The sequence below is a fragment of the Oreochromis aureus genome, linkage group 3 (genome assembly GCF_013358895.1).
Source record: "Oreochromis aureus strain Israel breed Guangdong linkage group 3, ZZ_aureus, whole genome shotgun sequence".
Classification (NCBI taxonomy): domain Eukaryota; kingdom Metazoa; phylum Chordata; class Actinopteri; order Cichliformes; family Cichlidae; genus Oreochromis; species Oreochromis aureus.
In genome coordinates this window covers 17,689,516-17,704,203 of record NC_052944.1, presented here as the reverse complement: position 1 = coordinate 17,704,203, position 14,688 = coordinate 17,689,516, and the positions used below count along the sequence as shown (strand labels likewise).

General features: G+C 41.6%; 1 protein-coding gene across 7 annotated transcripts in view; it reads left to right on the top strand.

The window, feature by feature from the left end:
• The window catches only part of LOC116333162 (receptor-type tyrosine-protein phosphatase delta), a 397,398-nt gene that overhangs the window by 374,836 nt on the left and 7,874 nt on the right, over nt 1-14,688 (top strand). For all 7 annotated transcript variants that reach the window (XM_039609499.1, XM_039609500.1, XM_039609501.1 and 4 more), the window contains 4 exons: nt 2,666-2,789; nt 5,933-6,108; nt 7,774-7,893; nt 8,394-8,548. In XM_039609499.1, coding sequence (XP_039465433.1) covers nt 2,666-2,789; nt 5,933-6,108; nt 7,774-7,893; nt 8,394-8,548 — 575 coding nt within the window. The remainder of the gene's footprint in view (nt 1-2,665; nt 2,790-5,932; nt 6,109-7,773; nt 7,894-8,393; nt 8,549-14,688) is intronic.

Sequence of the window (14,688 nt, the reverse complement as noted above, 5' to 3'; positions counted from 1 at the left end):
GCTATTGTGCCTGCTGGCTCAGTGACATTGCTTCCCGAGGCAGCTGAATGGGTTATTAATTTCATTAGTAACACCTGGGCTTTTTTCCGCTTTGACAAGTGTATGCTATAAAGTAAGCCTACATGACTAAAATGTCACGGCGGCAGCCACAACATATATCATTTTATGATTTAAAGGTGAACTCTCGTCATTAAAAATTATGCTGTTGGTGCTTCCAGTATTTAAGGGGGTGGGAAAATAGATACTAAAAGGTTTTAAAATATAGCACTACACCTTACAAGAGAAATATGTTGGATGGGGCAAACAAATGTATAGACAGATGTTTAGCATTGCTTATTCTCTAGAACTCGATTGTTTCTCATACTTAGACTCTACTTGGGCAGGATAACCTGGTATATAAATGATGTCCTGTGTATTTGGTGGCTCATTTTGTCACCCAATATTAATTTATAATGAACAGGCCTGAAGGGGTGTCTATAGTCTTCAGCTGACTCATCGGATTTCGTAATCCTCAGTCAGACAAACTCCAACTCCACTGTCTTGGACTGCAGCTAGCAGTGCTGGCTCTGCTCTGATCTGCTGTGAGCTGGAGAGCTACTCTCACCAGAACCTGGAGTCATGGAAAACTGGCTCATGTGCGACTCCACCAAGATCACCAAGGTTACAGAGCAGCATGGACTACCATCGCTAGCTGCAGTTTATACGTTTTAGTTGGAGTCTGACTGTGGAACATAGCAGGCCACAATTAAGTACATAACAATGAACGTATTTGCAGAGAAATGCCTAAACAAAGTTAATGATAAGAACATGTTAATAGAAGCCATAGCTGTGTGTCTCCTTGTATATGTGCATGTATAAATACTATGGGAAACACTCCCATCTAAATATTAAGACCTATGGTTCAGTAACTGCTAGTCACCTATGCATACTGACCATGACAATCATCAGGATAAAAGTGCATTAATGAACAAAGCTCAAAGGTATATTCAAGTGTCATGCAATCGGGCCTTCGGTTCCTTTACCTGCTGACTGTATTCAGGCAGTTGTAATTGTTACCTGCGTATTGCCATGTAGATGAAACTAGCAGAACGCTCATGGTACCTCAAAATACATGCAAGCAAGAGGTGCTTTCTGTATGAGATATGAACAGTCACCTTTTCTCTGCCAATTTCTCTCTGCAGGTCCTTCAACAACTCCAAAATCTATGAGGTCACTGTATGGGTGCCTGCCAAGCTGCCCAATCATTATTGCAGCTTAAGTACATTGAATTCCAATTTCATAGTGCTTACTCGAGAGCAGTGGAAAGCAATTTTGCGAGCACAATGAAATAAAGATTCCTATTATGAGCAATGTTGCAGCCCACTGTTTCAACATATTTTGATAAAATATCAGGCTAAGCCTGCGGTTTGTCTCCCACATATTTCTGCTTAGGTGATTTCTACAGACAAAGAACTCAGTCTTAAAATAAATTCCCATTGGGCTTAAATGTAAAATAAATGAATACACCAAGTTTATCATACACACCTCTGCATCATCCGTGTGATATTTGTTTAACCCGAACCTGCTTATATGTTTATATTTGTTAAAGATAAAGAAACTATGAGCAATAAATTGCACCAAAATGCCAGATTTCGATCTTATTGATCATACAGATGATCAGAAAAGTACAATCTCACTCATATTTTGCTATTTTGCACTTGGTCTTCCGTCGCCGTCGCTGGAGATTAACTCAAAAAAATCATTAATAGCACAGGAACAATATTTTCCTGTTAATGCGAAATGGAACTCTATCTATCACGTCTTTATGTTTTCCCTTTGTGATATTACATTTTATAGTTCATTTCTCTGCAACGGGGGATCGTAATCAAGCCCTGCTTAACAAAGCTGAAGGAGGGCCTGGATATCAAAACTGAGCTAGTCTCAAGTGTAGCGCTCTACTATGAGCCATAAAATCCTGCTAATCAAATAAGAAAAGCTGATGTGAACACAAGCAATTTCCTCTGTGACCAATTCAGAATGCAGTATTTTGTTAATCTAATCTTTTATATCTAGAGGTTATTTCATGCCAAAGACAACAGATAGTTCAAATAGTTCTGAGAAGTGGGGAATTCACATTCATGGCAAATGCGCCCTTACAAAAAGTTTTCCCACATTTCTGTTTTAACATTTGCACAGCAAAAGAGTGAACTTAGTGTCCAGTGTGTGTAGACGCCCCACTTTCTAAAAAGCTATCGGGTAGTAGTACCCAAATCAAGTATGGGAGATTAAATGTGTGGGTAAGACTGATCTATGGACTCACCACCTTCACATCTTTGTGTATGTAGAGTGGGTGTTGTACTGTACTCACTGGAATAAAGTCTGTGTTCCACACACATGACGTTAAAACAGTATCCTTCAACCTTTCAGCATCCCCGGTCTAACAACAGCACCAGACGTGACCTCGAGTCTAAAGCACACTCTTAAAGAGGTTTATTTAAACACCCGTATAATGTAATAGATATGATTTTCATTTTCACTCGCTGTGAGGTGAAATGCATTTTTCAGTGGGCTTTCTGACAACACGCGCCAGGAATCGCCAAAGAGTGAAATTCAATCTTGTTTTACGTGCCAAACGGAGCAAAATAGTTTCACTGCAGTCACAAAACAAATATCTTCTCTCTTACAGTCCGTCGACCCTGGCCAGCAGTTCACATGGGAGCACTCCAACCTAGAGGTCAACAAACCAAAGAACAGATATGCCAACGTGATAGCCTACGACCACTCCAGGGTCTTGCTCTCAGCTATTGACGGTATGTCGCCCACCTACATCCTCGCTCCTAACTGCTGTATCGATTCTGCAGATAGCCGGCGCAGCCTCGTCTTTGGGACCTCGGGAGTGCAACCAGACTGTACTTTTAAATTATATTCCTTCACGAGCATGGCAGCCTGCTTATTTGTTTTGATACCCCAGGCGCTTGCAAAGAAAAGGGAAAAAAATGGCCTCGGGAGAAAGAAAGAAAGGAAGAAAAAGGCACTTCTGTCTTAAAATGCTGACGCAAGCATTCAAATGAAACCAAACAATGACCCACAGTTAGGGATGCAAGTGTGTTTCACCGGCATTTGTTTCTTTGCTGCTTTATTACACTTCAGGGTTACATTTTGCATTAAGCCGAGGCCTGTTTTCAAGCTGAATTTACACGCTGAATCCAGAACACACATACACATAGACACACACAAGCATGACTTTTTTTGTGCCTATTTTTTATCCTAGTCAAACTCGACAAACTCACAGCAAACCCACAAGATTGCTTGCTGGCGCTGATTTAGTGCAGAGTTATACGGAAAGGACTCATTCATGATTTTGTACTTTCAGAGTCGAACTTGAGCCCATTACAGGCTCGATTTGAACCCCACCAGCACGCTGCTCACTGCATTAAAGACGAGTTGCTCACGAGTTTCTAATGAATGAAAGCACATTTTGAAATGGACAGTTAAGTGCCGACTCCTTCACCACTTTATTGGATTAAACACAACTTCACATACAGCTATTAATTAAGCATTTCCACTGAACTGCTCTCAGGGGGGGCGAAGGCAAATAAACAAATTAGTAAATGGGTAATGTGACAACAACAGATAGAAACAGCCTTATAGAGCCCCCCACACCCACACTTTTTTTTTCGCAAGTCTCTCAGAAACAGCACACAGCTTGAGCGCTGATGGAGCTCCATTAGCCAGACGTATAAACACATCTGTACAACCACATTGGAGGCTTTGTGCTGTGGAAAGTGAGTAGTTCTCAGCCAGGGGGACATGAGGGACTTCCTCTATTCCTGCTAAAGCTTAAACAAAGCCTTTCGGCAAGCAATGTGTCTATTGTTTACTTTGATTGAGTTCTTTGAATAAAAAGGGATTTGGGATTTCACATCAGAGTCTGAAGACGGAATTCACTGATGTGGGGGGACGGATCAACCGAATCTTTGGCAAACAGGCGGCCCCGGTGCCTGAGTGCATTCGTGGACTTTAATTGCGGTGACGTCACTGAATTTGCTCCACTTTTGCTGACTCTTGACCGTCCGCCTGACCGTACATAGCATACACTCGCAAGATTAAACTGGAACCTAAAACTTTTTCTTCTTTTCACTTTAGCGTTTTAGAAAAGTTTTAGATCAAACCCGAAAGTCGTGTTTACTCCATAGTAGTGTCATTGCGTGCTCATGAAACCATATTTTTAAAATATATAGATAAACTGCAGGAATTACCTTTAATTAAAGTCTTTTAGTGAGCTTGATCATATTTGTCAGTGCAGCCACTGCGAGGAGGCACCGGTGTTAATTCAAACTGAGACGTCTGCGTGGCTTCGTGTCAGGTATTTGTACATGTAACTGAATAAAAATGTAAAATTGGAAAGTTAATTTAAAAAAAAAATAACATAATAACTAAAAGATCTGCGCTCCATTTCCCAACAGCTCTGTTATTTCACAACAGCAAAGTTATGCATGAGCTCACTAGTTTTTCCATTGATCTATTTCAAGCGCGGAAGCTGTCGCAAGTAATAAAAATATTCTGCTCTTGATTTCGTTGCCACCTGACCGACAAAGAGGTCGTTTATTAAGAAAATAAAGTGAAACTCTCACGAGAAAACTTCTCCTGACGCACACGTTCTATAATAAGCGAGCGTGGGAATCGAAATTTAACGGAAACGTTATACGCGTTAACCTGTTTGAACTTGACTATACCACGACTGGTAGTGACTATTCCTCATTAATACAGTAATTACAGTGTTGTACTTTAAAAGCTCTCTGAGATTACTTTGCCTTTCCCTGACGACTGAGTGCCAAACAACACCGTGGCAATGTTTATTTCTTAATATTTACAGAGAAAATGGTCGAATTTAGACAAATCCTGACTGACAGAAAGCACAAAGGCAAAATCCATTTGCAAATGTGCATTAAACAACTTGCTTCATTCTCATTAAACCACAGTGATGTCTCCTTTTTCGCTTTTTCTCCCCCCCTCCCTTTTCAAATTGAAAACACACTGGGCTTAATTGTACTTATCCCTTGTCCATCACAGAAATGCACAACCGCCTGGCTGCGGGGACAGCTTCAACAGCAAAATGAGCGGGCGGTGGACAGTTTTAGGGAAAAAAAAATAAAAAATAATGTGTGTGGGTTTTTGAATGTGTTCATATTCCATTTTCTTTCCGTTTTTTTCTGTTGAATAAGTTACCTGGGAGTAAAAGGGAGTCTGAGGGAGATGGGGGGGGGGGGAGCGGTTGGAGTGAGGGGATTCTCTGAGACGTGGCGCCCATGCAGATGAGACTTATCTTGGTCGACCATGTGTGCACGAAGCCCCTAAACTGCCAGTCCTAAAGCATTGACTAGCTGTCAGCTCTGTCTCTTTCCCCTGGATTCGAAAAGGCTGCTGTGCCTTTCATTTAATATAAGCAAAGGAAAGGAGGAGTGAGGAGCGGTGGGGGGAAATTGTTTTGCGAGTTTTTTGTTGGTTTGTTTTTCTCCGTGTGAGGTGATAGACTTCTAGGGACCGAGCTTTATCTGTAACTCAGTTGCACATATGGGGGTGAGGGGTGGGTGGGGGGGGGGGTGGAGCTGTTGATTTAAATGTGTTGTTGATAGCAAATACAAATCCTTTTGGGCTGTAACACTGGTTCCAAAACTGACTGTTGTGCTTTTTTTTTATACAAAACAACAGTGGCTTTACTGGCATAAATTTAGGACCCACGGACGATAACGTGGCATTGTGCGAACACTGTGTGGGGGAGAATTACCTCCAATAAACTGTAGGGATAATAAAGGCCTGGACCAATTTACCGAGCCACAAATGCCACTGTTGTGTGACATTTAAGGTCTGCCTCACATCGAGTTTGACAAACAAAACAAAAGTTGAAATTTGAATCCATTTTCACCCACTGTAAACTTTTTTTTTTTTACAGGGATCCCTGGCAGTGACTACATTAATTCCAACTACATCGATGGCTACAGGAAGCAGAACGCCTACATCGCCACCCAGGGTTCTTTACCCGAGACGTTTGGGGACTTCTGGAGGATGATCTGGGAGCAGAGGAGTGCCACCATCGTCATGATGACCAAACTAGAAGAGCGGTCCAGGGTAAAGCTTTAAGAATCGTTTTCAAAGCCTGTGCTAGAGTTCTCCGATATTCATTCATCAGCATCTATAAAATCAAACTTTTTTTGTGACACCGTTTAACATTTTTCCCACCAGAGAATTGTTTTACTAGTGACTCATGAATCATTTAAGGCTTCCCAGAATATTTTAGCTCCATATATATAAAAAGAAGCAGCACACTGTTAGTTTTTAACCACTGACGCACCGGAATCCCTGATTGCAGGAATATTTCATCACTTGCAGGGATAATGTTAATTGGTACACTGTCCTATACTCTGGGACAGTTTTTATGTATTTATTCACTACAAGAAGCAGCCAAGCAGCATTCTGTTACCCACTGATATCCTCGATCCACACACACTCTTGTCTTACAGTCCTGACTGATTAGTATCCAGACTTACTTCATTGGCCTCATACTGCTTAAGGCGCCGGATTACAATCCGTGGTAAAAAAAAAAAAAAAGACAGACCGTAAAGCCACATCTCCCTGCTGTACGCACTTGCTAGTTCTTTAAGGTTGACACAGTCTAAAGCCATTATCTCCCCTCCCCCTACCCCAAACGTCTTGCCATATTTGACTGAGCATATGAAAGCTTCCTTGGACTCCATCAGCTACTGACCTTCACACTTCTATGCCTCTTTTTAAGAGCCCGGTCTAGTGTTAACAGGAGTGTGGACTCAATCGAGAGAGCGGGTTTCACTGAGCATTCACACAATCTGCAAAGCAAATAAGAGCCCAGGTGTCTGCATTGGCCTATAGAAGCAGTGCCATGTAAGCACATTACTATGCTGTTTGCTGGGAGACCACCCCCACCCTGAAATCTGCCTATATTGTTTGACATTTGTTGCAAATATTGTGCTTTTGTTGCTGCTAAAAGTGCGTGTCTTTCATATTAATCAGTCAAATCATTCACTCATGCTGCCTTTGTATGTTTTGCATATCTAAAGCTCGACTATTTGCAAGTAAACAATATTATGAATCATTACATTACTCCCGGTGTCACAGACACTTCATTGCGCTTTGTGTTAATGTTATAACAGATGCTTGGGAAATTGAATTAGTGGCTGGTTAAAAACCTGATTATTCCAGAGTGCTGTTCAATTGTAATATTAATCAGCGGCAGAGAATCCTACAGCAGGATATGTTGGTGAAGCATGTGTCCGAAAACCACATCAGTGCTAGGGGACAATCTGAAGAAAAACAGTTTCACTGGAACCAAGCTTTTCCTTTCCCCAAAGCCAATAGTTCTTCTCTTTGTCAGCTAAGCAGTATTGCAATACAATGTTTTATTGGCCGTTTACTGTGAACCAGAGTACACTCAAATAGCAATAAAGCTGAGACGATAATATGAGTGGAAACCGTGCTTACCTTTGTAATTATGGAGTACGTCAGGACAATTAATAGCCCTGTTGGTTCACTACAAATATCTCAAGCTATTTCATTGATTAGAAAATCAAACCTAGTCAGCAAGAATAAGGGGAATTTGGGCATTTATTTGGCCTTTATTTGACTTGCTGCACTTGTACTGAGTGCGTAACTGAGATGCAGAGAATTGCTGTAAAGAGCCTTCATGCTCTGTGAACAAACACCAAATACATAAAGGTTTTATGGACTCCTTGCCTAATGCGATATTTCTCTCCACTACAGGTAAAGTGTGACCAGTACTGGCCTACAAGAGGGACAGAGACATACGGTCTAATCCAAGTGACCCTGCTGGACACGGTAGAGCTGGCCACGTACTGTGTCAGGACGTTTGCACTCTTTAAAGTGAGTATTTCTGTTGTATGCTGTATAGTAGCACTTCAAACCTCACAGTAGAGGGAAGATCTATGCAAATATAGCATCGATGTTGGTGTCAGATCGATACTAGTGTCCTATAAATTCCTTATTTTATTTATAGCCTATAGCACAATTAAACAACAGACGCTGACCCACAGTGCTTTAGAGACCAGCACATTTACATTCCAGGGCTAAAAAAACACAGTTTTAAAATACATGCAAAGCTGAAAGGTGTGTTAGGTTGTGTTAAGCAATCATTCATCTCATATGTCATGACACACTGCTCTACATAAGCTGCCTTTGTAACTTAAAAGTATGAGTATTGCTATTAACATTGATATCTGCAATACTGGCCCTGTTTTTACTTGGTATCAGATCGATACCAGGATTTGCAGTATTGCACAGCTCTACCTCGCAGCATCTGCAGGTCAAATCATTTGATGTAAGCTGTGTTCGGTCACTGAGCTTTTCTCCGTGTTAACATTCAGAATGGCTCCAGTGAGAAGAGGGAGGTGAGGCAGTTCCAGTTCACGGCCTGGCCAGACCACGGGGTACCCGAGCACCCCACTCCATTCCTGGCCTTCCTGAGACGGGTGAAAGCCTGCAATCCTCCAGATGCAGGACCCATGGTAGTACACTGCAGGTAAGAAACAACATGGCCTCGCAAAAACATCCTGAAGCATGAAATTGATTTTCTTCTCTCCATTTGCTGTAATGAATATATGAATACATATGGCAAAAACACAACATATTCTTGGTTATTTAGAGGTGTATGTTTGAGTTCTCTTTGGACTAACACTTGAAAGAGAAATTAGACATGAACTATCAGTGAAAGGAGGACTGTTTGATAGGATGTAAACTGTTGTTCCTCCCATCTGAAAAACCAAAAATAAAGAAACAAAAAATCCAGCCCACCAGCTTTCACAGAAAGCACTTTAAATCAGAAGGTGTTTTCAACATCGCAGAACAAAGTGTACTGGTGTCATTGCCCTCAGCAAACTTAAACATCTCCTCCCACGCGGTGACACAAAGATACGTGCAGACCTGTCGTCTTCCTCGCTACACCGCTAACATGTCGCGCATCTGCAGCCCACAAGTCCTTGGCTCATCCCCTGGGTTATTGCATCTGAAACAAATAACTTTCATGCCAACTTCACTTCCCTCAGCGACATAAGAGGCCAGACTCCCAGCAGAGAGCACAAAGATATAACACAGACTTCTGGCTTCCCTTAACTCAGGAAGTCATCGGAGGCGCTGCACAGAAGAAGAAAAAGAAAAGTGACAGAAGGAGAGGGAGGGGGGGGGGAAGTCGAAATTAAGAAGCAGCGATAGCGAGTGTAACAGATACAAACTTTTGTCAGAAAGCGACAAAAAGGGTAGGGGGATTACTGAAGAATTAGAATTACCACATGCTGAAGTTAATTAGTGCTAGTTGGCGAATTGCTTCCAATTGAAAACCCTGACTTTTTTCTTCTTTTTTTTTTTACAGTGAAGCAGAATGCAGGAATTAATGTCACTGTGCAGATGGGAGTTTTTAATTCCTCTGGCACCCTATCAGATACAGTCATGCCCCAGCTCCAAATCCTATAAACCTAACTTTCTGTTTTACAGTTTTAAATAGAGCTATCTTTTATATTTACTTACTTCCAATACATTTTTTCACTCACTAAAAACGAAAAAAAGTAGTTTAGCAGATATACTTTAAATAAGATATATTTTCTCCTTTAGTTTGTGCAGGTTTTTGTTTTCCTGAAGCTGTTTACGCACGTGGAAAGAGGCCAAAATAAAAGCCTTGGGAAAAAAAATCCACAACTGACAGCATGGTGCAGTCTACGGAGCAGTCGACTGATTAGTTGGTGCACCCCAAAAAAAAAAAAAATCAGCTTGCATGTGCTCAGGCGCCTTATGTAAAGACCATAAAGGCATAAAAAACAAGCAATCAAGGGCTTTTGATTTTTTTTATTTATTTTTGTGTAAGGGAATGAATAGGAGCTTAAATGAGAGGGTTTAGAACTTTTAAAAATCAACTACACAGGATTTCCTCCCTCACAAGTCGCTAATTAGAAGCACGTTTCTCTCTCCTCCTGTCGCTCACATTCTCGGATTCTAGATGAATCCATACAGACGCTGCAAAATGCATTCAATCAAACGCATGCTCGTAAGCTATACCTCTGTTGTATAAAGCAGTTAAGCTAAGAAATGTCCATTACAGGGAGCACCTTTTTTTTTTGTCGCGCTTGCTTATGAAACATCATTAATATGGGTTTAGTGGGTGGCTAATGCGTCCCCCGCAGGAGTATTTAAGAGTATCAATCAAAATACATTCATCTGTTTTCCACTGCCGAGCGAACACTTGTCAGAAGGTGAGACTAGAGGAATTTTCTTCCGGGGACATTATAGCGTGCCTCTTGCTTTCCTAGTTCCTGCTGTTTTCAGTAACCCACAGGTCAGGGGCTGTTTTGCTCTTGTAGCTAAAGGGCTAGTCAGGCATTGTGAGGTCTCAGAAGAGGTCAAAAGGACATGATTAAATGTCACAGTGATCACTGGCCTCTCCCAGTGACTCAGAAGGAAAACTTTAAGAACAACTCACAGTTACAAGTAACAGCCTAACCATTTCCTTCCTCCTTTTTTACCATGCTGTAAAGATTCCCAATGTCAGAGTACTGCGGCCCACCCAAAAACCAGAGAACCCCATGGGGTCCATCCAATCTTAAAACTTCACTCTAATCAAAATACAAGAGAAAGTGGTGCATTTCCAAGAAAGCTTTATTCAAAACCCAGAAACAACACAGGCTGTTGGCTATAAATTGCTAATGCTACCCACTCATATGCAAAATTTTAAGCCCAATGTGTGATATAAATATCCTCCTGAGAACCAGCATTTATGTCCTCTGTAATGGACATTTGTTTATGGTCGGTATCTTTTGACATATTTGAGCTACCACACAAAGTCCTGATGTACTACATAGAGGACATCCTGGGCTCTCCATTGATATTTCATGTGTTTGGTTGGCCTCTTTTAGCTCCATAGAAGGGAGGAAATCACACAAAAAGTTCAATGGAAAGATTCTGTTTTATAAATTTCATAGTAATTTATATAAATAAGCAACTGCATATATATATTCAAACTAATTTTAAAGTAATTTCAAAAGTATAAAAGGTGGACATAGCTATCATGAACTCTCCCACTGCTTTCCCGTTTTGAAGCCTTGAATTGTGCCGCCGCCATCTTGGTTGCAAAACCCCCCCAGATGTGATAAGTGATGTTGGGTCTGTCTGTGAAACAACACACTTATTGGTTAATGGCTTGTGATTGGCAAGTCGTTAGCCAGTGAGGGTGCTTTTTCATACCACAGCTAATCCCCCATTTTGAATGACCCAAAATGAATCACTGAGCCCATCAAATCAGAAGGAATATTCTTATAGATGTTGCAAAGACTTAATGGCTACATCCATGTTTGACAACATCTGTAGGGTCAATAATAAATGGCTGATTTTTAGGGCAAGCCTCAAGTGGCCATATAACAAACTGCGCTTGCTGTATCGATAACACAAGTCTGAATACTGCTGCTGGCTTGACTTGAAAAGCTTCTAGTTTTCTTGTGAAGACCAGGCAACCAACCTTGTCAGCGTCGCCTACTAGTGGTGAGCACAGGCTGTGCAGTTATGACGAGGTGTTACAGCCGCAGGGCGTGGTGAAAATAAAACAGGCCACACCTAACTGCACCCAGTGGCATTCGTGGATGTGGTCAGAGACTTATAACGCTCAGTGCAGCAGTGTTTTTCCTCCACACCACATCTTGTTGGAGTCATGCTCTAATACCAGTACTAGTTTTTAAAGCTAGTAATTCTTTGATGATGGAGAAGCCAGTGTTAAAGACTGAAAACATAATGAAATGTCAGTGGTGATGTTAGGTTAAGCAACATTGATTCTTCGTCCTCTCTTATCCTTCAAGCTACAGCTGTGTCTCCCAGTGATTCCAGTACAGTTATACAAATGGTTGGGATTATAGCCAACCCAATGGACAGTCAACACTAACCAGTGGGTTGGCTTTAAAAGACCAACCTTCCATAACCCCCGAGTAAGCAATGCGTTCTTTTTCTCTTTGATATACTTTCCACATTTCCAAGTATTCGCGCACGCACGCGACTGAAATGATTATCGACCCCATTAACAGCAATGCAGCAGTCCTGGTGAGCTTGGCTTTATGTGTGCATGTTTTATAGGCAGAGTAGCAAAATGGTGACAGGTTAGCTGACAGCCAGAGATTTTCTAACAATACATATGTAATTGCTTTCACTGCTGCTCACGCTTTATCTTCACAGGACTCGTTGCAGCTGTATTTCACACTGAACTTTCTTTCCCATCCCTTATTCCCTAAACTCCTGGAAAGCATATTAGTCTGACACTTAATGTGTGTCGACGTCCAGAGCAGCTGGTTTTGACTGGTTGAAAAGGCAGTGTCAGGTCATTAGTGCAGTCAGTACGCCAGCTCTCCTTCAACTGCCAAATGTACCGACAGCTTTCTGCACCGTCTCACCCCACCCCGAATGCACACACACACACGCACCTGTCAATAAAGAAATATTACACTTTCCTAGCATTTCTTGTTTTTTAATTAATAGCAATTCCAGATGCTTACGAGACAAACGAGGAGAATCTCTAGCTGAAACAAGTCTGCCTTCGCTCTCGTCGCCCTTGCGCGCTCCCCGTCGTCCTCCGTCTCCTTCTCTCTAGCTCTCTGCTGTCACTCTGTCACTTACTCTCTTGCAGGTCATCACTCTCCCACATTCAAGTCTGCACTGTAAAATGCCTTCAGATTGGAAACAGCTGGGGTAGAGGGAGAAATCTCGACTTGTTTCTATATCCCACGGCCAGGAGCTGAGGTGTTCTCAGACCTGGAAGTGATTCATTCTTCAAATAACCCTGAGACACATTTCACATTTCTTTGCAGCCCAGTTCTCTCTCTCACTCACTCATACTGACTCTTTTTTCCCTTCCACCCTAAAGGTGTGAAGAGTTTTGTCAGGAAAGAAATAAAAAGTTCAGTCTCATTCAGCCAATGTCAGCCATTTTGAAAGTGATCATCAGATCATTTGTTAAAGCCAATGACTCCCATACGTGTCTTTATTCCATTTGCAGCACAGTTCCAGTGCAGCATGGCACATTAACCAGACTTGGCCCCCGGGGACTGACTTTACTCCCTCTTGAGTTTTCCTTCTCAAGCCTTTCCCTGTTCCTCAGAGCAAATGAAAAACAAATGCTTCATCAGGAGGAGGCACAAGAGCATGGTTCACACCTCGTAGGCATGTCAGCTTAATGAATTGAATAACCTATTTACTTTGGAGTGCCAAGTGCAAGGACTTGTCTTGTCAATGCCGAGCTTTGCGGGAGGTGGGAGGAGAGTTAACGAACAAGATTTAACACCACCCCGTCGCCCCGCGGTAAATAAATTGTCATCAGAAAACATCTTTGTGCTGAACCATGCAATATTAAAACATGTAATGTGCAGGGGTGAGCATTCGTCAGCAGACTGCCAAAGCGCTACATTTATAGAGCATGTCTCGAGCTGGCCTGCAAGGAGAGGTCAAAGTGAAACAGTAAAACATTTTTGTCTTTGGTAGGATGTCTTTTTTTTTTCACATGTGCATTTTGCTCACTAATGCACAAATGTACCTGTGTGAATCATAATGAGGAGACCTGGCTTTCAGTGCCTCTTCTAAAGCTCTTATTCCATTTAGGTGCACAGTACTAATCTAATGGCATTAATTGTAGTCAGCTGCACTTCTCAGAAGTTGCCCGGCACATTAATAAAAAATGTTCACGTCAAATTTGCGACTCCGGAGCCACATTTGTGTTCACATTTGTTCTAGTGGCACTTTTCCCATTTGCGAGATGAAGGTTAAATGTTGCTGTTGCGTAAGTTATTAGTCCCGATAGGTTGAAGAGTGCAGGTGGGGTCCAAAGGGGAAGGACTAGATTGCAAAGCCAGTGTTGGGCTCGCTCAAGGCTGTGAGTACCAGGCCCTCTTCTCCACATAGTGCCACTTCAGATTTAATTACACTCCAAGCCAAATGGTCCATCCTACAGTGGCAAACTTGGCAAAGAGAGTTTACCTTTTGTCCTCATCACCGGAAGAAGGGAACTTATTCAAGCTCCCTGTCCTTGTTTGGACAAGACACTTCTCCTTCCACTGGCTAAACCTGCATTCTTTCTAAATCCAGTTGCATATGCATTGTATAAAAAATCATCTGGCTTCTCGCTTTAACATTCAGCAAGTTGGTGTTACCAGCCAATAATAGCTATTTTCTAATCTGTCAATATCGGCATTTATAACAGCCGATAAATGAAAACTAGACTAACTAACTAAAACTAAACTAAAGTAGACAAGGAGAAACGCTCCTCTAACATGTTATGAGTGTTGACATTACACAGTTTTCCCACCAGAGGGCACTATGCAATTTCTTACTTGGCAGCGCTTGTTGAGCATAAACAAACAAATAAATAACTACTAAAACAAAAAAAGTATCGGCTGATATATTGGAATAATGGGTTTTTAAATTTCCAAATACCAATATCGGGTTAAAAAAATCCTATATCAGTCAGTTTCTGTTTAATAACTTTGTAAGCGCTTGATGAAACTGTGGTCTCAGTTTCTGGTTTCAAGTGTCATTTAGTACTGCATGATGTTAGCTTAAAAACATTTGGTCTCAAAAGTGATGAACCAGAGTATAATTTAGCGGTGGGGAGACCTTGTAATTGACAAGGCGCTTATGTCACTA